Raw genomic sequence first — 24,605 nt, 5'->3', positions numbered from 1 at the left:
AGAAAAGGTACCAAGGAGCTTTGCTGAAGGTTACAGAAGAAGAGTAGTCTACCCTTCACTTTGAATGCCAAATCTTAACTTTTTGCAGGAAATATTTAGCATCCTTCATATCCTAACCAATTGTTGAAACAAAAAGGTGTCAAAATAATTTACTGCAAGTCATGGTTGTATTTTTTGAGCAAAAACTTCTAGCCATGGTTTAAATTATCATATCCATGGTTGAGCTTTCATGGTATGGAAAGAATCCATGAATCAATTGACTTGGTATAGCAGAAGATCTATTTTAAAAGCTTGATTCTTACAGGAAAACTCAATCCTCAAATGGGAAAGATACCTTTATGAGAATTGGTCTTGGTAAATAGAGTTGGTTTCTGGAGTGACAAAGCCATGGTACCATACATAGTTTTCTGTTTCATGACATGGTCAGTCGGGAGCAAAATGTCAAGAGATACCAACCCACCTTGTCCACTTCTTTACTTTAAAGCATCCAAGTCAGCTCATAACTTGATACTGGATGAACGACCTGATCAAAATACTAAAAGAAAATAAAAGAAAAAACATCAGAGAAAAAAAAAGGAAGAAGATGCATAAAGAGATGCATGTGCCAAAGTTCTCGAGCTTCTCTTCTTTGCATATTATAGTGTCGGCATTGATGGACTCATGCATGGGACACCCATAACATTGGGTTACTCGAGGCATCCATGATGTGTGTTCTGTGTCGAATGTATTAGTTAAACATAAAGAGCAGGTAGGTGCATAAGTACCTACTTCAACTCTTGGTGTAGAATCTCACCCTTTCCAAACTCATAGGAACAATTTTGCAAACTAACCAGGAATTTCTAACTTCACAAACCTAGACTGGTTCAAGAAATTGGAGGTCTTAATCAGATTCCCTGCAGCACTATTAAAAGTAGATGACCCATCAATTGGTTGGTTTTGGTGCAGAAGATGAACAGAAACATGCCTAGATGTGAAAGTAGCATAAATTTCTTATCCTAGTTAAGATATTAGAAAGTAGATGGAGCACCCTATCATCCAAATCTAACTTGTATGTATGTGTGTGTATATATATATACATATTGCACTCTCCACAAGCTTATGAGAAGTAGGTGCATGCACTTTAAGAAGAAGGTGCCCATCACCCAGTGACTAGAATAATCAACAGCAATCTGTGTTTTTGATCTCAACTCCCAACCCAACCACCCCACAAATAAGCTTTTGTGGCAGGTATTTCTGCCTCTTAGCCATAGGCAAAAGATGGGCCCACACAGAAGCTATATTTTATGGTCCCCAATGTCAGTAGAGCTCAACCTCAGTCCTTGGAAAGCAGGATGCTCCCTTGGGCCTCCTCTTGACTCCTCTCTTCCTCCCACCAGTGCCATTAACAGAACAAACAATTCAACCAAACCCAATTCCAAGTTCTTGGCGTTCCATGTTCGTCTCAAACATTACACTGCACATGAGATGGCAGAGGATTTGGTTCTCCAGACTTCCAACGGCTATATTATTGCCTCCGGCCTCCAACGGCTATGTTGGCCTTTGATCCATCTTCCACTTCCCGCGTTGATATCGGGGTGGGTTCGTTGAAGAATCCCACCTATCACACCCTTCCTTCTCCTCCCGTTTCCCGCCAATCTCGCGGCCGAGGTGGAAATCCGATACAGGGCGACGCACCCCATCATCACAAGGTGGAAGAACCCGGCCGATAAAAATCCCGCCTTTCCTATCTTTAGCCATGCCGTGACCCGCCCCCATCCTCTGCCGCCCCGATTCTGCTCTGTTCCCATCTCCATCCATTATCTCACCTGGGTCTCTCTTGGATCCCCTCTCTCTCTCTCTCATCATTCCCCCTGTTCCCTGGTATAGGTCCTCCGGCGCCGCCGCCGCCGCTAGCGCCCCCCCACCCCCCGCCGATGCCATAGGAGACGTAGATTGCGATGGGCTGCGTGGCGTCGAAGAATGCGGCCCCCGTGACACCGGTCATCGACTCGGCCGGCGTGTCGGGAAATCTAGACGCCTCAGGGGAGATTCTTGGGGTGTCGTCATCGCTGTTTAACCGCCCGAAGCTCGGGAGCTATGAGTTCGGGGACCGCAGCGAGTCCGGGGAGTCAGGGAAGATCAACAGCACCAGCAATTCGATGAGCTTTCGGCTGGGGAATCTGCATCGGTACATCGAGGGAGAGCAGGTTGCTGCCGGGTGGCCTGCTTGGCTCGCTACTGTTGCTGGAGAAGCCATTCAGGGATGGGTGCCCCGTAAAGCTGAGTCTTTTGAGAAATTGGAGAAGGTAATGAGGAGAATTTATGGTAAGCAGTTGTTTTGAGGAGAATTTACGGTAAGCAATTTTGTTACTCTAATGCATGTTGAATCACAAGATTGTTTATGCAAACATGGAAGATTTAGGAAAATTAGGGATCCGACATATCACCTAAAGATCAATCCATCGAACGAATTCTATATTAGGTGCAGCATGGATTTATGATAAAGTTCTGCGCATTTCTAGATTTATTGCTTCAGTGGTTCTTCGATGTTTCTGTTGTCTATTGTCCTATTATGGCCTCAACATCAATATTCAACAGCTATGGAAAAAGTGCTTGTGATTTATGAGAGAATATCGATTTATGTTTTTGCCATTGTAATGCATCATTATAGACTTAAATCAACAAAAAGATCCGAAAGGTTTGCAAGATTTTTCAGAAAATAGTGATGTATATATTGGTAATCTCCACAACTGGTTAGGAGACCGCGAGATGTTCTTATGTTCTGATTTCGGCTAATGTTTTCTTGAGATCGACAACTGTTTTGTTGTACGATATTGGGATGATTTTCTTGCTGATGACATCAAGTGGTTGTACATTGCATCTACACATTCTATGTTTTTTGCTTCTTTACATGTCTATTTGCTGATAAGATCTTATTTAATGTCAACTGCATCTGAAGATCGGACAAGGTACCTATAGCAGTGTGTTCAAAGCACGTGAACTTGACACAGGAAAGATTGTTGCCTTGAAGAAGGTCCGGTTTGATGTTTATGAGCCCGAGAGTGTTAGGTTTATGGCACGCGAGATCCAGATCCTCCGCAGGCTGGACCACCCCAATATTGTCAAATTGGAGGGACTGATTACTTCTCGATTGTCCTCTAGTATATATCTTGTTTTCGACTATATGGAGCATGATCTTGCTGGGTTGTCAGCTTGTCCTAACATCAATTTTAGTGAATCACAGGTTTGCCCACATTCTCAACAAGTATGTGAAATTTATAAAGTGAAGAATTGGAACAGGCGATCCTAAGCAGAAAAATACTTTACTGTGTATATGTATTGTAGATCAAATGCTATATGAAACAATTACTATCTGGACTTGAACATTGCCATGCACGTGGGATCATGCATCGTGACATCAAGTGTGCAAATCTTCTGATTAATAATGAGGGCATCCTGAAAATTGCCGACTTTGGTCTAGCAAACTTCTGTGATTCTGGGAAAGAACAACCGCTTACTAGCCGTGTTGTGACCCTATGGTATCGCCCACCCGAACTTCTTCTGGGTTCGACAGACTATGAAGCATCTGTGGATCTGTGGAGTGTTGGTTGTGTGTTTGCAGAAGTGTGTCTTGGGAAGCCTATCTTACAAGGGAGAACTGAGGTAATCATCTTAGCTGTAATCTTCTATTATATTATTTATATCATATGCATATTTCCTTTATTCTTAAAATGCAACAGATTATCTTCCTACTTTTAGGGATAAGAACAAGTCCATTGATTAGCCATGATATGACAGAACCATGACAATTCTGTTTCTTTTCTTTTCTTTTCTTTTTTAATTAAATAATACCACAGAATTCAATTGACTAAAGCATAAAAAGGGAAAAAATGACTAGAAGTGAAAAGGAACCAGAGAACAACATATTATGGGAAAAAGATAATAAAAGATCCTTCCTTTTCTCGGTAGTAAATGGAAGGCAGCTCAACATGCAAATGTCGAATCTTCCCAGCATTTCCAGTGTAAAATTCATCCTGTAGTTTCTTTAAGGATCTGGGTTATGGACTATATTACGAACATATCAACTTAATGAGATACATTCTGAGAAACTAGTGAAGAAAACATACCATCACTCAATTGCAGAGTTAGCCAGGGTTGATCAGTACAGTACCTGAATGATGACAATTGCAATGGGTGCATGTCTGACTTCAACAAGATTTATATGAAATCAAACATAGGAGGAGAATTGTTTCCAAAATTTACAGCTCAGGAATATAGGTGCATAATATAAACCACAGGAAATAGATTCAGAATAGTACTAAAAAAACTAGATAATATATTTGCATTTATGACTCTTAAAAATGTAGCACCAGCCATCTAGCAATGCAGTGGAATACATACGATTGATAGTTGCGAAAACTATTTTTTACCATCCAACAGCTTGTTCCTTTATATACAATTGAATACATTCCGTTATATATGTGCACACATATTAATTTGTGTTAATATTTCTTTCATAACTTACCTTATGTTAAGTTATGAAGTTTAATTATCTTTCTGTTATTTTCAGGTTGAACAAATACATAAGATATTTAAGCTATGTGGTTCTCCACCAGATGAATATTGGAAGAAGTCCAAGTTGCTCCATGCAACGCTTTTTAAACCCCAACAACCTTATGAGAGTCGCCTTCGAGGGACACTTACCTTTTTACCAAAAAGTGCCTTTAGCTTGTTAGAAACTTTTCTGTCTATTGAACCATATAAGCGTGGCACAGCCTCAACAGCTCTTGCATCTGAGGTAATTTTGTATATAGGAATTCTTTTCTCCTGTTTTGGTATATATTCATCTTTTATAGTGTGGTTCTTATAGTGTGGTTTTCTTTCTTATGATGCTTTATATGAGATAATTTAGCATATAGTTGTCTAATTGCAGTGATGCATATAGTTGCAGTGGTTTTATTTTTTATTCACTTTTTTATGAAATATCTCTGATCAGCAGTTTTTGATTGAAAAAGAATGAAACCTGATACGGAATTATACATTAACGAAGAGGATATAATGAATCACAGAGGAACCAAATAGTGATCCAAAAATAGCTCATTTTTTCCATCGCTCCCAACAAGAATCCGGATTGATGGAAAAAGAACCTATACACAAAAATTTGATGGTTGTGCTCTGTTCTAACTTTAGATTTAGTACATTTCTCCGAACAACTCAAGCATCTAAAAGTTACTCCGACGTCCCACCTGCTTGGTCTTTCTTTTGTTGAGGAATTCTGCCTAAAATGTCTTATATGCTGTCTTCGTTAGAGATTTGATGGTTGATATCCTCCTAGACCACACCTGCCTGGGCTTTTTCTTGGTCGAGGAATTCTTCCTAGTGCGTCTTCTACATTCTTGTTCTCCAGAGATTTGCTGGAGAAGGTCTCCCCCAAAATTTCCCATCAGGTAGCACCTAGATTAAGCAATATGAAATCAACTACAAGCTGAAACAACTGTGGTCTAACAATACTCTACAACTTTTGTATGGTAGAGTGATCTACCTAGCATTGTTCTCGTTTGTGTCTGCCATCCCTATTGATATGCATATTATAATGACCCATAACCTCATCCAAAAAGGCTAGCCGGAAGGTATTATTTGGGTTTCTTGATACTATATATATACCCAAGTTCCACCCAGCGGATAACTCAATATGGGACTAAACATATGCTCCCATGGGTTCTCAAACACTCTTCCCATTTAAGTCCTAGCGTTCTTGCTAGACAAAAAGTCCAAATCCAATCACAAACACCATAATTAGCTTGTGGTCAATCCTAAAGGGCCCATGCTGCAATGACCCCTAGTCCATATGGGCCGTGGACCTAGTTTGCTCTAATACTATTTGTAATGATTCAGAACCTCACTTAAAAAGACTAGACAATATTTGAATTCATTGACCTTGTATATATATCCAAAATCTACATAGTACATAACCAATGCGGTATTAAGACAAGCCTACATAAGTCCTCACATATACTTGGAGATGGATGTTTCTGATTATCAAAACTGATGACATGTGAATAGTCAAAAGAAATACTACCAAGTGCCCTTCTTTCAGAGACAATATACCTTAAAACCATGTTGCATGTGAGTGGAAGGATGTCAGTTTGGAGCATGATCTGGTGGCTGCACATCTGGCTCGTGGTTGTGGGATGACTTGCTTGCATCATGAGAAATGCAAACAAGCAGCAGGTGGTGCAGTTTTATCTAGTACTATTGGTGGTCCATAGCTTGGATACTAGCTGCTTGCATGATTGGCCAAGTCTCAAAGCGGTTCATTTGTGACTATATAGTCCTTTGAGGCATTAACTACCAATTAAGTGCAAGTAATATGTGCAAAGTAAGCGACAATGACACATTAATACAGTGGTTAATGATCAGTTGATCATATGTCTGTATGCATTTCTTTATGTATAAGTGGATGGAATCATGCATTGTGGCACTTAAATGCTAGACTTGAAAGGATCAGGTCATAATTTTCAGTCCCCAACAAAAAAAATATATATTTGTCTAGTGCACAATAAATTTGTGGGAAAGTTTTTTTCCAACATATATTAATGTTAGTTCTACAATGCCTACTGATCCTATCCGCTCCAAATTATTACTGGTCATGACCTCAATCCAGCTACTTGGTTAGCAAAGGGAATACAACTTTGATGGCCACTTATATCTATTTCAAGCTGACCTCTATGACAATATGAGAAGCTTTACCCTATGCTCTCTCTCTCTCTCTCTCTCTCTCTCTCCGAGTAAGAATATGGTCTTTAATCTTTGAAGCAAAGGGGTCCAGGAGTTCAAGGACTTTCATGACCTTTATCAGATCTAGGAGAACTTGTTACAACTACAAACTTAGGTGGTAGCCCAAGCTCTGGCATATAAAAAGCTCAGCATATGACTGTACACGATAGCATTTTGGCCCCAGAAGGCATGCTTAAGCTAGAATGTTCTCTCCTTTACTGCTTTTATCTATCATAAGAAATCGCCTCAATATGACAGTGATGTTTGCGGCTACTTGTCCGAGATTTTATTTTTCTGTTTTTTACCTTATTTTCTATTATAACTACTTCCGATTTAAAATATTTGGGCATCATGTTGGTGTGTCAAGTTGCAATTACCATTTGATGTTTTTTTCCTCATTCTTGTTCAGTATTTCAAGTCAAAACCATACGCATGTGATCCATCGAGCTTGCCAAAATACCCACCTAACAAGGAGATTGATGCAAAAGCCCGTGAGGACTTGCACAGGTAAGCTTTAACAGTCTTATTACTTTGAGGTTCCAAAACAAGAAAAAAATCCTTTCCTAAAGAGAAAGAGAAAGAAGAAGAGGAAGCTGATTTCTAGAAAGATGATTATCAACTGTTCTCCTATTTGATGTGTTAGATTGTCTGGTTCATGCTTTGCAAGTTATATTCAGTTCATGGATATTTAACCTTAAAAAATTGATTGTCTATCAAAATTTAACATCATATGCATCTAAGATCCTATGCAAATATTTGGTTTACAATATTTTGCTTCCATAGTTGCAAAACCAGAAACTTTCTCTTGTTCTTTTTGTATTAAACAATTAAGTGAACCCTTATGTGAACTTAGCCGCACATAAGTACTAAATCAGATGAAACATATTTGAATATTATAAATTCCATCAGTGGTTATTAATGTATCAAGTGCATGTCTGTTGTACCGGCCCGAATCGGACAGTATAGAACGTACCGTATTGTGCCGGCTCGGTACCGGTATCCGGTACGGATGGCGTACAACACTCGATATGCTAAAAAGATCTCGTACTACCGTACCGTACCGACACTGTGCTAGTGTGACACCGGTATGAGGTCCGGTACCGAGACGGCGACCTTGATCGAGTGACTCATAAAATGAGGATGTGATTGTCAAAGCCAAAGTTACCATTATTCCAACTTTGTCAGTAAAGGAAATCTAAATTCTTATCTTTGATACCTTCATTAGACAATTTGCCTTTTAGATTTTTAACCAGTTTTCTATGAATTCTTTTAGGAGAAGGGTTCAACAGTAAGCCATGTGGTATAGAAGCCACAAGAAACTTCAAGAATGTATAGAACTTCACAGGAACCAGACGGGAATAATAGAGCCGCATCTTGCCGAAAGGTCTCTCTACCACCACCTTCACTCCCTTTCTCTGAAGAGTTACATGATTCAGAGAACAGAATTTTTTTTTTTCCTGCAGGACTCATGGAAAACAAATGGAGGCAATAATAGTGGTGCCAAGAGAGATCAAACAGTAAAAAGTAACACTAGACTATTTGTAGATCTGCAGCCAGTACCAGCAATTAATCCCCCAGATGAGGGTCGATATTTAAAGGAGACCTGTCGAAAAGACATTCCTTCCTCAGGTCCCTTGCAGGTGTCTGCTTCTAGTGGCTTTGCATGGGCAAGAAACCAAAAGAAAACCGTTTATATATCAATTCTCATTCTAGATTCAGCTCAAGAAGCCACACATCTCGTGCACTAGATCATTCGAATATCTTGCCAACAAAAATTCCTTCCAACCTGAAGGGACAAGCTAACAGAGACACTGGACATGCACCACATTTGAATTCTAACAGCTGCAAGCAACATGAGATTGCAAAGCATGGGACACTCACACAATGGTCACAACCAGAAATTCCAGAGCAATATGAGATTGCAAAGCATGTGATTTTGAACCAATGGTCGCATCCAGGAAAGCCAGACTCATTTGATTCCTGTGATTCTTATCATTCTCGGGATTTATTGGATGCACTTTACAAGAGAGATGCAAAATCAACTAAGCATAGCATCTTGGTACTGGTCCAGCTAATCTACCTTTTTTTTCCTACTACTCTGTCAATATAGCTAGAATTTAACTGTCCACTTGAAAAATCTCAGGAGTACCAGGATCGAGACAGAGTTGAGTTTTCTGGGCCTCTACTTTCTCAGACTCATAAGATTGACGAACTTCTAGAGAAACATGAACGGCAGATCCGCCAAGCTGTTCGCAGATCATGGTTCCAGAAAGGTAAAAGTGACGTCTCATTTCAAAAGGCAGTTGCAATTAGCATTTCATGTGTGTACTCATTTTTCTGTGGTGACAAATATTCCCTTCGCCTTAGCGTCATGTGGAGATAATGTAATCTGAAATGGAAATTGTCTGAAAATCCCTTTTCACTACTTCAATTCATCTCTCTCTCACACACAGACACGCACACATCAGGATCGTTTTTATGCTTATGCAGGACCAGAACTTTCAAGCAGTTTCGCTGACATTATGACCACTATCTCCTTTTTACTACTGAGTTTGACTGAGTTTTCTTCACTTATTTTAACTTATCCTTCCTACACCTACCAAAAAGTCAATCTGGTCATGGTTTTGAGCCACGACATCAGCCCAAATTCTTGACACTTTTAAAAAAAAGCAACACTTCTTGGCTCCTTACTCAACATAAATGATTAGATATTGCGATCTCAGTGACTGGAGTCATAAATATGAATCGCTGTTGAACTGATAATTATGCTCTGCAGGCGGTACATCTAAAACAATATGATTATATGCTTATGGGTCTGGCATGTTAGTTAGAATATTCTGTCAAACTAGTAGAATTCAACATTCTTGGATTTGGCTTATCATTCATTTCCTTCTCTTTAATTGAATAACTTTTACTTGAGAACTTCAATGTTGCTTGCTAGAGAAATATTTGGTTCTTCATATGCTATCAGATGAATGACAATGGCTATTGTTGATATTCATGGGCAGGGAGAAAGCAAGGACGTTGAGATCTATGGACATGTTATGTTCTACTAACTGATATAGGTGTCCTCAGAAATTCGAGAAGAGTACCCTAAGCTACACCAAGAACAAAATCCATGGCGGTGGCCTAACAATTAAGGGTGAAGATGATTTCAAGTGTCATACATGAATCTTTTCCATTGGTAACCAAGTCTAAAAGTGAAAATATTTGATTATTCATCAGTAAATTGAGGGATCCACTTTGAGTAACCAGCTGTTACTTACAACGCTCTTGACACTATTGATGTCGAATAAGTTCACAAAGGTGCGAAAAATGTGGAATGAGTCTTAGTCTTTTATTTTGCAGCTACTTGACATTTCAGATATGAAATTATGGAGGGGAATATCATGTGCTGATCAATAATTCAGAATATCTTGGGCGCTAAAAAAGCAAATTCCTCTGAAATGTCGGTCTTCTAACTGTCTCAAAAAGAGGCAAAGCTTTTGCCAAGATAGTTCCTATAGAATCAAAAGCGCACACACATTTTCTTTTAACCCAACAGAAAATTAATCAAATAGATGTTGCTAGTTCTTTGATATGCCAAGGAGATTTCAAATCCGTGACATTAAAATTCTGCAATCCAAACAATAGGGCAGGGGACAGCACAAGGTATATTGTTGGGGCAATTAGACTCTGTCATTACAAACAGTTAACAAGTTTCTCTCCAATCATGCCATGATCATCTCTCACTTTTGATCATAACACTCCTCAGAACAGTATATACTATCTAGGAAAAATTCTCCAGTTCTTTGGAAAATCGATGACAGCCATTTTCATCATGTGCCCTTGAAGAAAATGATGCCATAGCAATTAGAAAACAGGACCTCACTGCATGCATTAGCAGCTACCATCATCCCTACTTCATGAGGTCACTGTAATATTATGCAATAACAAAGTGCATTGTCCTCAGTGCATTATAGTACAAGGATGAATCTACCATTATGTATCAACTTAATCAGCTCTAGTTCTATGTAATTACCAGGGTGTGCTAATTTATAGATTAAAATCAACTACACAATGTTGGCAATTATTTTACACCTATCAGTCAAAACTCATGGAGGGTCCTTGGTCATATCAAGAATGGGGCAAGCTTAGTTCTTGGATTATGCTTACAACTTTCATTGTGATTGTTTAAAGCCCCTTCAAACAGTACATAGTAAAACTGGTGAGGGGAAAGCTTGTCTTCCTCCCTTCATTTTCTAGAGAAAAAAAAAAGGAGGGTATGTGGTCCATCGTATGGGGGACACGGTGGGATCAAGGACACAGTAGGTGGAAGGAGAGACTGTCAGGCAGTAGAAGACATGGGCTGCTACAAAGCCAGGTCTCAGTTTTGCACTGTCCCTGGTCCTTTCTCGTGAGCAAGCTCCATCGCTTACCAGAAATGGCCAAAAGAAGCGCAGAGCCATGTGAAGTCCATCCAACCCAAACCTTAGTCACTATTTATCTTCAACCTTGCAAGGTGTAACAATCGAAAATCTTATCTACAAAAATTAGGTGAAAAATATTATTTGGATTTTTCGATCTTGTCTAATTACTCAAAATCTATCTATGTAGCCGATACGAGATTAAATACATGTTCATATAGATCCTCACATACTTCTTCAGCCAGGCTAAGGATCCAAATCTATTCAAATCCAATCACAAGTACCATAAATCTAACCATAATCACTATGATTAACTCTTGCTTAATTCAAAAAGACTAGGTTCACTTTAATACTATTTGTAATTTAAGAGCTTCGTTTAAAAAAATTAATCAAAAAGTATTATTCGGATTTTTTATTCTATATTTAAATTTAAGATTACTTAGTATATAGCTGATGCGGGACTAATATGCCCTGTTTGAGTCCTCGTACAAGGCCCACAAAGAGCCTATCCTGTTTCATACGTATCAACGAAATGATCCGCGCTTGTGAAGAAGATGTAACACACCCTCCCAATTGGTGTGTAAAGCTTTATATTATATCTATGCCTCAACAATTAAAGTCCTGCTCTCAAGTCTTGACCAACTTTCCACGAGGTTACAGGAATACAGCAAGGAAACAGCATACTTCACAATGGCCAGCTTTTGTTTGCGTCCGAAGAAAAAGCAGGAGAAACCAGTGCAATGAACTGGATTCCTACCTTCCCTACTCCATGGAGAGCAGGCGTCCAAGTCTAATTAGTTCCAAGATTAGCGGTAGCAAATTATTCTTAGCAGCAGGCTCTACTTGCATCATTCAAAGTGCAGCACAGCATTGTGTTTCTGTTCCCTCTATTTTCACCCCAAGGATCAAGCCATGTACGCATAAAAATCGGGAAAAGATCGCAAGAATAGGATCCTTGAGGTGATAGCCGTCCGTGCCACCTTTTTGACCAAAGTTCTGGTGGATTGAGAAGAAAAGCAAGCGTGCGACTGTGCAATGGCTAAAAGTCACTGCATTTCCTCACACCCTCACCAGCCAGTCGTATCGCAAAGCCTGAGAGAGAGACAGGAGTAATGACAAGAGCCTAGAGAGAGAGAAGGGGCTTTTGGCAACTTTAATCATGAACTGAGGGAAAAGAGAAAGTAATTCCAGCCATGTACTAATTAACATCAGGCACACCTGACAGGTCTTTGCTCCCATGGGAAAAGCAGGAGAGAGAGAGAGCAGAGAAGAGCCCCATAAATCTCTTATTGGCTTAGGAAGGTTTATAGTGTAACATCTCAGTGAAGTACTCTCCTCTGTGGTCTTTCATGTCCTTTCTTCCTCTCCTCCCCTCAGCTCTTCCCTTCCTCCTCCCAACCCCCCATTGCTCATTTTTCCTTCCCACTGATTGGACTGGAAAGACTATAAGAATGCTGCTTGCTTGGTTGCAGCTGTGATCACTCCCATCTCTTCTTGAGAAGAGAAGAGTGAACCCATTTCTCTCTGTAAGGTGGAAATGAGGAAGCATGGGTGGCAGCTTCCTTACCATCCTCTTCAGGTGTGTTCCTAAGTTTTTCCTTTTGTTGTTTCTCTTTCTTCTACTTCTTGGAAATGGTTGGTGATCTTCTTCTCTGATTTCTTTGTGTAGGTGGTGGCAATAGCTGTTTTTCTGGCTCTGGGTTTTGCTTTCTATGTGTTCTTTGCCCCCTTCGTGGGAAGGAAGCTCTTTGAGTATGTCATTATCGGGCTTTACACTCCATTGGTAATTTTCTTGCTCATCCCTGTAACCTTTTCTTCCATTGTTTTTTTATCTTCATTTGTCATGCGAAACTATAAGTTCTTTCACTTTTTTCCCCCTTTTTTTGCTAATCTGTCAGTTGTTGTGGCTCTCTTCTTCTTTTGTTTTAATTGCTTCATTAACTTGGGTTTTTTTTTGATTTTTTTTTTTAATTTTATTGTGCTTCTCTTCTTCTTTGATTTACATTTGCATGAACCAATCCGGTCGAAGGTACTCTCTTGCTAACGTGGGTAAATGGAATGTTATGCTAACACCCCTCTGATATGGATTTCATCTAATAATTGAAAAAATTAGAGCTTTTTGTGAAATTTGACAAAAAGAACGCTTGGCGAAAAATTTGTAGTTTTTCCCCTTTTTTCAGTTTTGATGGCTATCAAAATTTCATCAATGGCTGGGATGCCTCAATGTGTCTGCTACTTTAGCCCAAAGGCCACAGGGGTTTGGTGCTTAGTTATTGTTGTGGCTGATGGAAAAATTTACAGTTGGGTATCTTTCGGATCAGCTCCATGCCAATACCTGTAAACAGTTTCATCTTTAATTCCCACTCACCTTCTCATAACTATTTCCCGCTAGCACATTTCCTCAGGGCTTTGAGTTTGTACCTCTTTTTGTTGATTTGGACTATGATTCAGAAAGCTTAAGCATCTAAAATTGATTATTCTCGAGTAACTGGTTTAACTTCCTGTAGTAGATTCTGAAAGACAAAATCAGTTAGATGACACTTTGGCAATCTTTGCTTCCCGATCTTTGTTAGATAACTGTCACGCCCCGAACCCATCACCCAGGTCCGGTACATGACCGGCCGCATGAGCCATAGAGCAATGCCCTAAAGATCATGCAAGGCCTAAGATAAACAAAAATCCAATAAACCACAACTGATTAATTTATTCAAATTGACATATCCAACATGTCCAGATAATTAATTTAAGTTCAACTACAAGATCTTCAAATGTTCATCGACTTCAAAGAAAAGTAAACTAACTACAAGATCTATCCAGCGAATAACCGATGTGGGACTAAACACACGCCCGCACGAGTCCTCACAATAACAACTTCATGTATGAACCTAATTGTTCTCATTATATTCATTTGCTGCCTAATCACGCCACACATTGCTTGTTTTAGCTCAATCATGATATAAGATAAAGGGATTGATGCTCTTAGCATGCTGCTGAAGTCTGTGTTAGATATTCTTTACAAGGATAATTATTTAGGAATTCTGAGATTGATATGTGCACCTGGTGGTAGTTTTGTGGACATCTTACTACAGTGTATAATTTCCTTAAGTATGCGTTGCGTACCATATCATTTTCTTCCAAGCATTGCATTAGATACTTGTATCAGGCTTAGTATTTAATTGATAACATAAAATTATGAGCTCAACACAAGCATACCTACTAGTCTGAGAGACAACAGAAGAAAAGGAAGCAAGGTACAATCACTTAACAAGATATTTGCATGAATTGGGGAGCAGATTCTTATAGAGAATTTCTTTTGGGAGACAGACCTACCAACTCTGTCCACAAGTGTTCATATGTTAAATTTTTGCAGAAGTTTCAGGGGTTCGGTCGGTAACGTTGAATGTCCAGATTATAGCTAGTATCCTGGAATGATACATTTACCCTGATTTGCAGTAATCTCTATGTTTTCCAGCTTTTTAGTTATAGTAGACAATGGGTTAAACAAACGTGCAATCATATGATAGTTATGTTATTTGAAACACATGCTATATTGCTTATTTCATGGAAGACATTCATAAGCATGATATCATTATATATTTCTGAAGCATCTTTGAAATCAATATATTGGACAAACTGCACCATAGCCCAAAGGTTGCAAAGCCTAACTCCAAATTGAGGAGTTCTATGTTAAAATATTAGATCTCTGAGTCTTGATGCTGGTCATTTTTGCATCACTTCTGTGGAGTAACTCGCTGCACACTAATGGCCGTTCTCAAACAAAAGTCAATAAATAGGAATACTAGGAATCATGTTCTGGAAGTTTATTTATTTTTTTTGGGGTGATCGTATTGCAAGATAGATACCTGTTGCAACAAGCAAAAGTATTGATGTAGTGGGAACTTTCAGGTGGACATGCGTCTTTTGTCTGTACGCTTGGTGTGCTGCCACAGATCCTGGGGACCCAGGAATTTTCAAGTCAAAAGAAGTAATTCTTAATATAGAAGACAATGGAAAGCAGACTCAGCCCAAGATATGCTGACAAGGAGCTGAATTAATTTCCTCAATCAATGAAGCACATGCTGTGACAACAACAGGAGTTAAACCACTTGATAGGGGACCACGCTGATGATACTGGCGGAAAGTCATCTGACAAACCTGAAAAGGAAAAACCATCTTCTTGTGTATGCATATATTGATGGTTTTGTTCAGCTGGCGCCCTCTTTCTTTTGTATGTAGCCAGCGCCATTCACACGAGCATTCTTCTGAGCGACAACCAAGTGAGGATGGCATGTTTTACTGCACCCTTTGTGAAGTTGAGGTATGCACCAGGCATCTTGCAGTTATACTTATTATTGTTGATGATCTATGGTTAAATATTTGGGTCCTATAAACTGCAACATTCTTAATTTGTCCTTCGAAAATTGTGTACTGTCTAATTTGCAGAATAATTTTCTTATGCAGGTTGTTTGGTTTGCACTTCGTACGTAACAATTTCTTGCCACCTTATTTCTTTTTCATTTGGTGATGCAGTTGTTCTAGTTTAAATTGCAGCAAAATAACATTTCCTTTTTCTTCTTTTCTGTGTTACATAAAAGGTCTGGTTAAGGTTTGTCAGTTATAATGATGATGGCATATTTCACATAAACTATATACATAATGCATCTAATATTTCTGGAACTCCCTAGATGTTCATCCCACTCACAGGCTACAAGTAATTTAAGGTCTTCTGAATTCATCTTTCCCAAACCTTGTCTACCATATATCACCTTATCTCTTAAATAATTATTTACATGACACATATCTCCCTTGGAATTCAATTTAATTCATCAAACTCCTTCCAAAAAATTGTCTGAGTTCCTTGCTAGCAATTGTATTTTTGGCGCATTTGTGCTGAGAAAATTCATTAGCTCCTTATCTGATATCAACTGAATAGCTTGTAATGTACCTTTGGACCGTTATATATCCACAGCTTTGTTCTTCATATCATTGCAAATGATTGTGTTTGCTTACTTTATATATATGTTCATGCAGTGCAGAGGCATAGACCTAGAATATATGCTTCACCATCACGTACCTTTTCAACTCTTCTTGCATATTGGTATTGTAACTGATATATGAGTTGCATTGATGTTTTTCATACCTTTCTCTTGTACATGGTAACAGAAGCTTCATGTTCCCTTTCAAGGGAAAAATGTGCCTCTTATATTAGATGTGGTTATGATTTGGAACAATCTCTGGTGGACATTGTGCAGGTGTTCAAGTATAGTAAGCACTGTAGAGTTTGTGACAAATGTGTTGATGGCTTTGATCATCACTGCAGGGTACAGGATTTTGGTTACCATAATATTCTCCATTCCTTCCTTTTCCAATAATGGTGACAGCCTAACGTCTTCTACTCCATTACTCTTGTAGTGGCTCAACAACTGTATAGGCAGTAGAAATTATCGAAGGTTCTTCATTCTCATGGTTTGTGCACTTGTTCTGGTAAGCATAAGCCCTCATTTGTCAGGATCCATGGCATTTGAAAACATCCCATACCCTTGGGTGTTCATGTCCTTGTAGTGACCTGCACATTTATGTCCAGTTTCCCGATGAGGCGACCTAGACCTGCACCCCTAGCTGGCAGTCTAGAGTTGTATATAGCATTTTGTTCTGGGTCCTTTTCATTCTGGTTGATTATTGACAGGTCTGCGTGATTTATGCACCTTGGGCTTGAACCTGCAGCTTATTCTACAGTGGTCGATAGGAGTCCTTGTGTTGATTCTTAGTTTTATTGAGCGGAAGCGATTTTCTGGAGAGATAGCCTCAAAGTTGGGAAGCAGTTTCTCTTTAGTACCATATATTGTTGTGGTGGTAAGTTTTGTAAAATCCTTCCTTTTCCACTCTAGTGATGCCTTGCCATTTGTTTAAGAATCCATTGATCCACTTGGATAATGCTAATATGTTTGGCTAAGTTACACACCAATTCTTTTTCCAAAAAAAATATATTAATGTCACAATTCCGTATTTTCTCTTTAAAATTCCTGACTTGAGATTAAAATCAACAGTGCAATTTCTGGACGGTGTCCTGGTATACTGATTTTGTTGGTTAACATTGTGATGGTATGTTTGGCAGGGTTTTTGCACCTTCTTAGCAATGGTTGCCACTTTGCCGCTTGCTCAACTTTTCTTCTTCCATGTTCTTCTGATTAAAAAGGTAATCTTTAGTGACGAACTGTGGCATTATCTGCATTCTTATGGTGAAAACTGAACCTAATATTCTCCTACTTTATGTAATAGCTGGTTTGTTTCATCGCCACACAAGTGCTAGACATGCATTGACATGGGCGCAAGCCATTAATTGTATTTCTTGCATTAAGTGCTAATATGAACTTACAATCTAGTTTTAACTTGGTAATCTTTAACCAGTACACTTCTCTAGATTTTCTCCTCTTATGAATTGAAATTTGTAATGGATCTTCAATTACCCAGACACATGATAGGGTGCATCAGAGTTGAAAACAAACTTAGTGATGTGAATCATGTTCTCTTCTAATCAGTTCAAGAATTTTTTTTGTATTCTTATCTGTTTGCTGGTCTCTTCTGGCTTCAGTTCATTTGCCTTTTTGTACTGTTTGATTAAAAATTTCCTTGTTTACTCACAATAAATACAGTCTTAAACATGAAGGAAAGTATATAAAAAGGGAAAACAATTCATTTGCATACTGCTTTCTTTATCCCATTATTCATTTTTTTGTTGAATGATGAATGTACAATTATTGATGATGATAAGTCAAAATTGTTTGAACAAATCAAAAGGTTGCATCTAACTACATGAACTGCCAATGTCCTGTCCGTCCTGATTATGATTTCTACAATTATTAAGACCAGCATAGTTTTTTTTTTCTCTCTCCTGAGGTAAATAAGGTGGCATGTATGTCTTTGGGAAGCAGGGAATCAGCACATATGATTACATCATAGCCTTGAGGGAGCAGGAGCAGCAAGGTGTTGGTGGTCAGCAGAGCCCTCAAATGTCTCCAGTCAGCTCTCTTACTGGACTTAGCAGTGTTAGTTCCTTCACTACATTTCATCGTGGTGCATGGTGCACTCCTCCACGATTATTTCTTGAGGATCAGGTATTTTCTTTGTCCTATCTTCTTTAAGATTTTATTTTTTAAGATAAAAGAACTTTATTAAGATTAACTTTTGTCAAATGTCAAAATGTATATCTGCAACATCAACATTATGATATAGCATGATTGGGTGGGTTCCCCTCGACTTCCATCAAAGGGGGGAAAAAAGAGAAAAAAGCACTATGATATAATATAGTTCCTATATTCAGAGAAATTTTTGTGTCTCCAAGGTAGCGAGCAAACCAATCATCTCATAGTTGGTTATATTAAGGGCCCACTCCAGCCTGCAAACTCAGTACCCAACCAAGACGAGACCCAATCTCAATATTGAATGGGTCGAGTATGGATCCAAAGTCAGGCCCATTGAAACTTTGGGGTTGGGTATGTATTTGATATTTTTAGACCTGACCTGACCAAAACCCACAGAATTGCGTGGTTTCATACATTAAAACACACACACACACACACATATGTGCATACCCACATAGATAGGCATGTATAAAATATAATTTTTATTTATCTATCCTTCATTTTGTAAACTCTTAGTATATGAAATTTTGTTCTATAATTTAGAGGGGTAGAAAGAATAAAAAGTAATGACATGTTCGACCATGTTTGGGTGTCCGTACCTAAGTCTAAGTGTATCTCTTCAAATTTTAATCATCATTGTTGTATGGTTAAACATCAACTGCTTGTTGTTCATCATTTAATTTTTGTAACGTATATTGGATGTTGCATTGAGAAACTTCTGAAAGTATGGATTCTTTAGCTTGATTAACTCGTCAACATATACTGCTTGATACCTGATGGTTACTTGGACCCGGCCTCCACCTAACCCAAACTCAATGCACATTTTTATTACCTGAACCTGGACCTGACCCAATCCTTCAATGGAGGACCAAAAGCGAGACCTGAAATCTCAACGTGTATAGGTCTGGGTTTAGTGAAACCTGGATCAGACCCAATTTGATACCATCCGAAGTTATATTTTTGTCACATCAGTCCACTCTTATTTATATTAAAAGATCTATACACCTTCTCCATGAACCAGCCATGCCATTGTTCTGCATAAAGAGTGAAAGAAGTTGGTTATATTTTTTGTCACATTAATCCACTCTTTATAGACCACTCTGCCAACTTTCAATGCCGTCCTAATGGCTTCCAAAAGAACATTTTATGTTTTATGGGCTGTTTGGTTGATAAGTTTTACTAAAATGGATTTGTTCAAAGCACAAAATGAACGAGTTTTCCGAGAATGTTTGTTTGGTTTCTTTCGATAAAACTTGTTTTGTCCAAATTGGCCGAATCATAAAACCTGAAAAATGAGTTTTGTGAAAAAGGGTCTCCCATCTGTCAAAAATAAAGAAAGGTCTTCCCCTGTTTTTATGGGAACTCTCTCTTGCAGAGAATCTTGTTTATGATCTTCTATTTTGCAAAACTCATAGCGCCACCTAATAGCCCCTTAGTGATTGAGATAGCCCATCTCTTCTTATTCCATTGTATTGTGCAATAGAAATCTAATTTCTATTCAAACTTGTTACAATCTATGACTCGAATATTAGATACACTTCCCTAAGTCTTCAAACCATCAAAATCAAGTAAAATTGAGCAAACATACTTATGAATGTAGGCCTTTTAAAGGAAGCAGATGATTCAACTCTATTTTGACTAATATTTGATTAATAGGGAGTAAATATTATTAGCTATATCAATAAGTTCTGATTATCTCATCCTTAAAGCAACCAAGTCATTTGTCCTCGAATACCTTTTGCCACGTGCTTAAATTCCATGCCTTTCAAATACGTGGTGATATATTGGATATTTTGTAATACATCATAATCTTCAATATCAAGGAGGCAAGGATCTTGTGTATGCTGATGCAACCTAAGCAACCAAAAAAACTATATGTGATGGCAAACTTCAAACTGATGAGCACAAGTAATGTAATACTTATACGAGTTGAAAAATGTTGCTTGTAAATTCAAAAAGTAATCCCCATCTAAGAAGAAAATTCAGCCTCCCAATCGTAGCTTTACTCAAAATGTTCCACCTATCATAAAATGAAAGTGTAGAGACTGAGAGTATTTATTTATTTATTTATTTATTTTTTTGAGAAAGAAGTGTTGAGAGTAAATTGAGTCACTAATCTTTGCTTATGTATTTGTACCAAGGAATGCTGAACCGGCCCGTACCGGCTAGTTCAACCCGTACCAGTTCGGCGTTAAAAAATGGTACCGGTCCAAACCGGCCCGTAACGGCTAGTATCGGCTAGACCAAATTTTTTTTGAGCTTTTGGAGGCCGAACCAGCGGTACCGATTTGGTACCAGTTCGAACCGGTCCAAACCAGTACCGAACCGGTCCAGTGGCCGACCGGTATGGCTACCGGTACCAGTTCGGCGATCCTTGATTGGTACTGACTTTTACATCAAATTTAGGGCAATTTGAAGTCTTTGAACTTATATTTTTTAAAAAAGATGAACCATAACTTGCTCACTTCCCGGTCTTCGAAGTTCTTCTAAGTCAAATTCTCCAACTTATCAGTCCATCTTTTCCTTTTATGTACTGAAGAGTAACTTATTGGTATTTGTTGAGAGATTAGGGAACAGATTTGTATAAAGAGTCCTCCTCTACAACCAAAAGATCTATTGAGATGTTGACTTCAGGTTCATCACTCAGCTAATCACCTTAAAGGCTTAAACCTATCACATTAGAGAAGCCCAATATATTTTTCGTCATATGCAAGAATAAGTTATGCGCAGAAAAAGTGAGCTAGGTGAGTTTTTAAGCACTACAGCTTTGTTGAGTAGGTGAATTGATGCTATGAACAGCCAATGTTTTAAAAGAAGATGAGAAAGAGCAACACCATTGTTCAACTTCAGCATGTTGTAGGATATGAAATTTGTTATTTCCTTTTAAAAATTTCTAGTCCCTTCATGTGTAATATTTGCCTTGCAAAGAGAAAATTTTCTTATATGAACTTGTCTTCACCTTATTGCTGCCTCTTTCTCAAGGTTCTGTAATAGGGACTTAACATTAACATTTCCATTTGTTCTAGTTTGATGTTGTTCCTCCCGAAATTAGCATGTCCACAACTTCTGCCAGCAAGGAAATGGTAACAGAAGAGTCGGCAAGGAAAAGGAATGCTGCAACTGTGAAAATCAGTCCTTGGACCTTGGCACGATTGGATGCAGAAAAAGTTTCAAAAGCAGCTGCACAAGCAAGGAAGAAGTCTAAAATCCTGCAGCCTATTGGAAGACAAGAGGTACCACTGGGGCAAGAAACAGATAGTAGCTTTGGCAGCAGCAGCGATCGGACGGTTATAAAGACTGACAACCGGAGAAAGGCTAACAAGAGAGGTAGGATGCCTATTGGCATCCCTCTAGAACCCCTTGCGAAAATATCTGCCGGTGCTACTGAGAGTAACTGCAGTGACCTGGCTCTGGAAACATCCAGCAGTTTGGCACCTTTGCAGCTCGAAGCGAGGAATGCTTTCCAGACAAGCCAAGCCATGTCATCTACGGGAATGGTTGCGTCTTCTCCAGATAGCAGTTTGGGCTCACCCGATCTCCATCTACTCCGTGTCTCTTCCTCTGGAGCCGAAGATGCAAAGGGCCCCAAATCCTTCTCGGCATGTGCCATTGTCCATAAGGGAATTCCGCTCTCAAGATCAACCAGTGATGGGTATGAAGCATCCGGCGGCGAAGACAGTGATCAGGTCCCATCCAGAATTGTGCATAGATCTGTCAATTGGAGTAACCTGATCTTCAACTCAGGTCAGGGTTACATGGTAGATAAATCGGAAGTATCATCCTTGGCAGGCATGCAATCTGACAGGCAACTACTTTGATCAAACATAGTGGCTGAGGTTTGTATCTTTTCATTTCATTAGGAGTAAAGATCATGCGATTGCTAAGTCAGTGTGCTGTTGGAATCATTTTAGTTGGTGACTTGATCGCCATTCTCTGTCCTGAGATTCTGAAAAAAAATTGTTCGGTTTACAGGTGCTCTGGTCGTATGTAGAGTTATCTGGCCTAGAAATTGTGGTCAAGACTGTACCGGATGGTTTGCTATGTTCAATCTTGAAATTTAGCAGTTATTTTTCTTGCCTTTCCTGTGCTCTGTTTATACGTTTGTTTCCTGTTGTACTCCAAAACTTTATTGCCTCTCTGTTGCTTGCCATTATAAAGGAAATTTTTTGGTTGGCATTCCAAGTTGGATCCATGCCACCGGCTTTAACATCAAGTTTGTCAAGCTTCCAAGCATCTTCTGCTGGACATGAGAAATCTGCTTCCAAGTTCTATGGCATTATTTATGCTCTCAATTATCTCTGCAGCTACTACAATTGCACGAATAATTTCCACAACAGAGTTCGGTTGTAGTACGCATGCTATAAGTCTTTGCTGAGGCTTCCCTAAAAAGGTGCCCCTCTTCTTGAACCAACAACAACGGACTATTGGAAATTTGGTGTCAGATTAGCAGAGAACTCGCCTTTTTCTTTGCTACATATTGGTGGAAAGTTATTCATTACACTTCTTATAATTCAGGCAACAGGAAAAAGGTTTACCTAGAAAAATTCTCTTGTTCCCATTGCTTCTATGATCTGTGACACCATATGAAGTTTGCGGGAAAAAAAATCTCTGTATGCTTCTCCTGGATTGGCATGATTATTTTGCCTCATCAAAGCAGCATCTGTAGAGTAGTGTTCTATGTGATGATTATGATGCTCTGCTGTAGCTTGGATGTGGATCCTCCTGAAGTCCATGAACAATCTGAAAGCTGAGGATCATGAAGAGAGAGAGAGAGAGAGAGAGAGAGAGAAGGGATGATGTCTGACTTCAGACTTGCGGAGCATCTGTCTTTTCTGGTTCCATTTCTGTTTGGCAATCACTTCTACCCTCCCAATCCAACATGCAGCTCCTGAAGAACATGCAGCTCATGATGATATCAATAACAACAATGAGGGAATACATGTAAGTGATCGAGAAGGGCTCCTAGATAACTGATAGAGTGATTTTTTCTGACAGATGGTATGTCCTCACTACCCTGTACTGAAACAAAGCTTCGACGGCCGCCATCCCCAGATTGGCAGGCAGGGCGAGGGCTAATGCAGTTGCGAACCAGCCCCTGATGAGCATGCATGCATGCCTTGAGCCCTTGACGACCGGGAGGTACCCACTGCTGTTCTCCATTGCTGATACTATGATTGCCAGGTTGCAGATTACTGTTGCAATGGCAATGATAAACGGAATAGAGAACCGCAGCAGCTGCTGAGAGGAAGAGGAGGGAGTTGCTTGAGGAGAAGCCAAGGATATCCACAGCATTGAAGACAGGGAACAAGAGGGAAAACATGGCGGCCTTGGCTGAGAGGATGACAAAAGTGTTGAAGAGATGGGTCAGTAGAAGCGAGCAATGGTGGTGGAGAAATGAAGAGAAGGGGGGAGGGGCGTGCCTGTGGCGGGGGAATTCACGGACAGTTTGAATGATGGATGCTTTAGCTGGGAGTACGAAGGTGAGGGTGAAGGGGAGTGCGAAGGTGAAGGAGAAGATGGTTTGAGAGAGCTTGAGGTTGAGAAGGGAAAAGAATTGGGAGACAGGAAAGCCCGCGGCTTGGTAGGATGACGGTGGAAGTGGGGATAAGTGCTTGGGAGAGAAGAAGGGAAGCTGAGACCGGGAAGACGAAAAAGGTGGCAATGGACGTGAAGAACCGGTAGCTCTGGAACAAAGCATGAATGGAGCTTCTTACGATAGTGGTGGCCGTGCCCATGGTGGGGTGGGCGTTCTCCTGAATGGAGGGATATAGATTGGTCTCACATTGCAAAAGAAAAAGCGTAGCGTCTTGCTAGAGATCGTTATCCCTTTCTTAGAACTCTTTCCTTTTTTTTAGTTCCATGTTGGAAATGTAAAAGCAATTTTTTATTGCTTTTATAGAAATTTCATCCTTTGACGCCAAGTCGGGCTTGGAGGGAATTGAACTAGTAACCATATGTGTGCGCACACTCGACAAAGCGTTGCTCGCCAGCCGTACCGTGCATGTCACATGGCAAGGTGGAGCACATATGTTTGTTGTCAGACATCTCGTCGTGTTGCTACGCTATTTTCGAAACATCACGTAGGGCCGGAACCACTCTATCGCTTTTGTAGAGCTCGAAAATGGTAATAACCTAGATTTCTGTAGAGTTTGTGGGTTGGTCCGGAGTGTCCAAGCCTAGCCCGACTTATGACTAGCCCCGCTCATGGACCTATGGGCTAGCTCGAAGAGGTCAGGCCCAAAAATAACATGCCCTGTGACATGATGAAGACAGGGAGAAGACTCTGATCCTCCGATTCTGA

At 39.5% G+C, this 24,605-nt stretch overlaps 1 protein-coding gene and 2 pseudogenes across 2 annotated transcripts; 2 read left to right on the top strand and 1 right to left on the bottom strand.

Moving 5' to 3' along the window:
- Positions 1-1,297: 1,297 nt before the first annotated feature.
- On the top strand, positions 1,298-10,138 carry LOC103704440 (protein IMPAIRED IN BABA-INDUCED STERILITY 1-like). Of its 2 annotated transcripts, XM_008787711.4 has the most exons (10): positions 1,298-1,688; positions 1,867-2,285; positions 2,939-3,223; positions 3,325-3,642; positions 4,550-4,777; positions 7,166-7,263; positions 8,030-8,140; positions 8,220-8,815; positions 8,900-9,029; positions 9,765-10,138. In XM_008787711.4, exons 2-7 carry the CDS (start codon positions 1,938-1,940, stop codon positions 8,046-8,048), a joined length of 1,296 nt encoding a protein of 431 aa, XP_008785933.2. In that variant the 5' UTR covers positions 1,298-1,688; positions 1,867-1,937; the 3' UTR covers positions 8,049-8,140; positions 8,220-8,815; positions 8,900-9,029; positions 9,765-10,138. The 2 variants fall into 2 exon arrangements, with proteins under 2 accessions (XP_008785933.2, XP_038971685.1); XM_039115757.1 differs by having other exon boundaries at positions 1,298-2,285.
- Positions 10,139-11,794: 1,656 nt separating this feature from the next.
- LOC103704439 lies at positions 11,795-22,400 on the top strand (annotated as a pseudogene).
- Positions 22,401-22,647: 247 nt separating this feature from the next.
- On the bottom strand, positions 22,648-24,245 carry LOC108511192 (annotated as a pseudogene).
- Between the last annotated feature and the right edge of the window lie 360 nt (positions 24,246-24,605).

This window comes from Phoenix dactylifera, unplaced genomic scaffold (assembly GCF_009389715.1).
Source record: "Phoenix dactylifera cultivar Barhee BC4 unplaced genomic scaffold, palm_55x_up_171113_PBpolish2nd_filt_p 000007F, whole genome shotgun sequence".
Lineage (NCBI taxonomy): Eukaryota > Viridiplantae > Streptophyta > Magnoliopsida > Arecales > Arecaceae > Phoenix > Phoenix dactylifera.
This window is presented reverse-complemented; position numbering and strand designations above follow the sequence as displayed.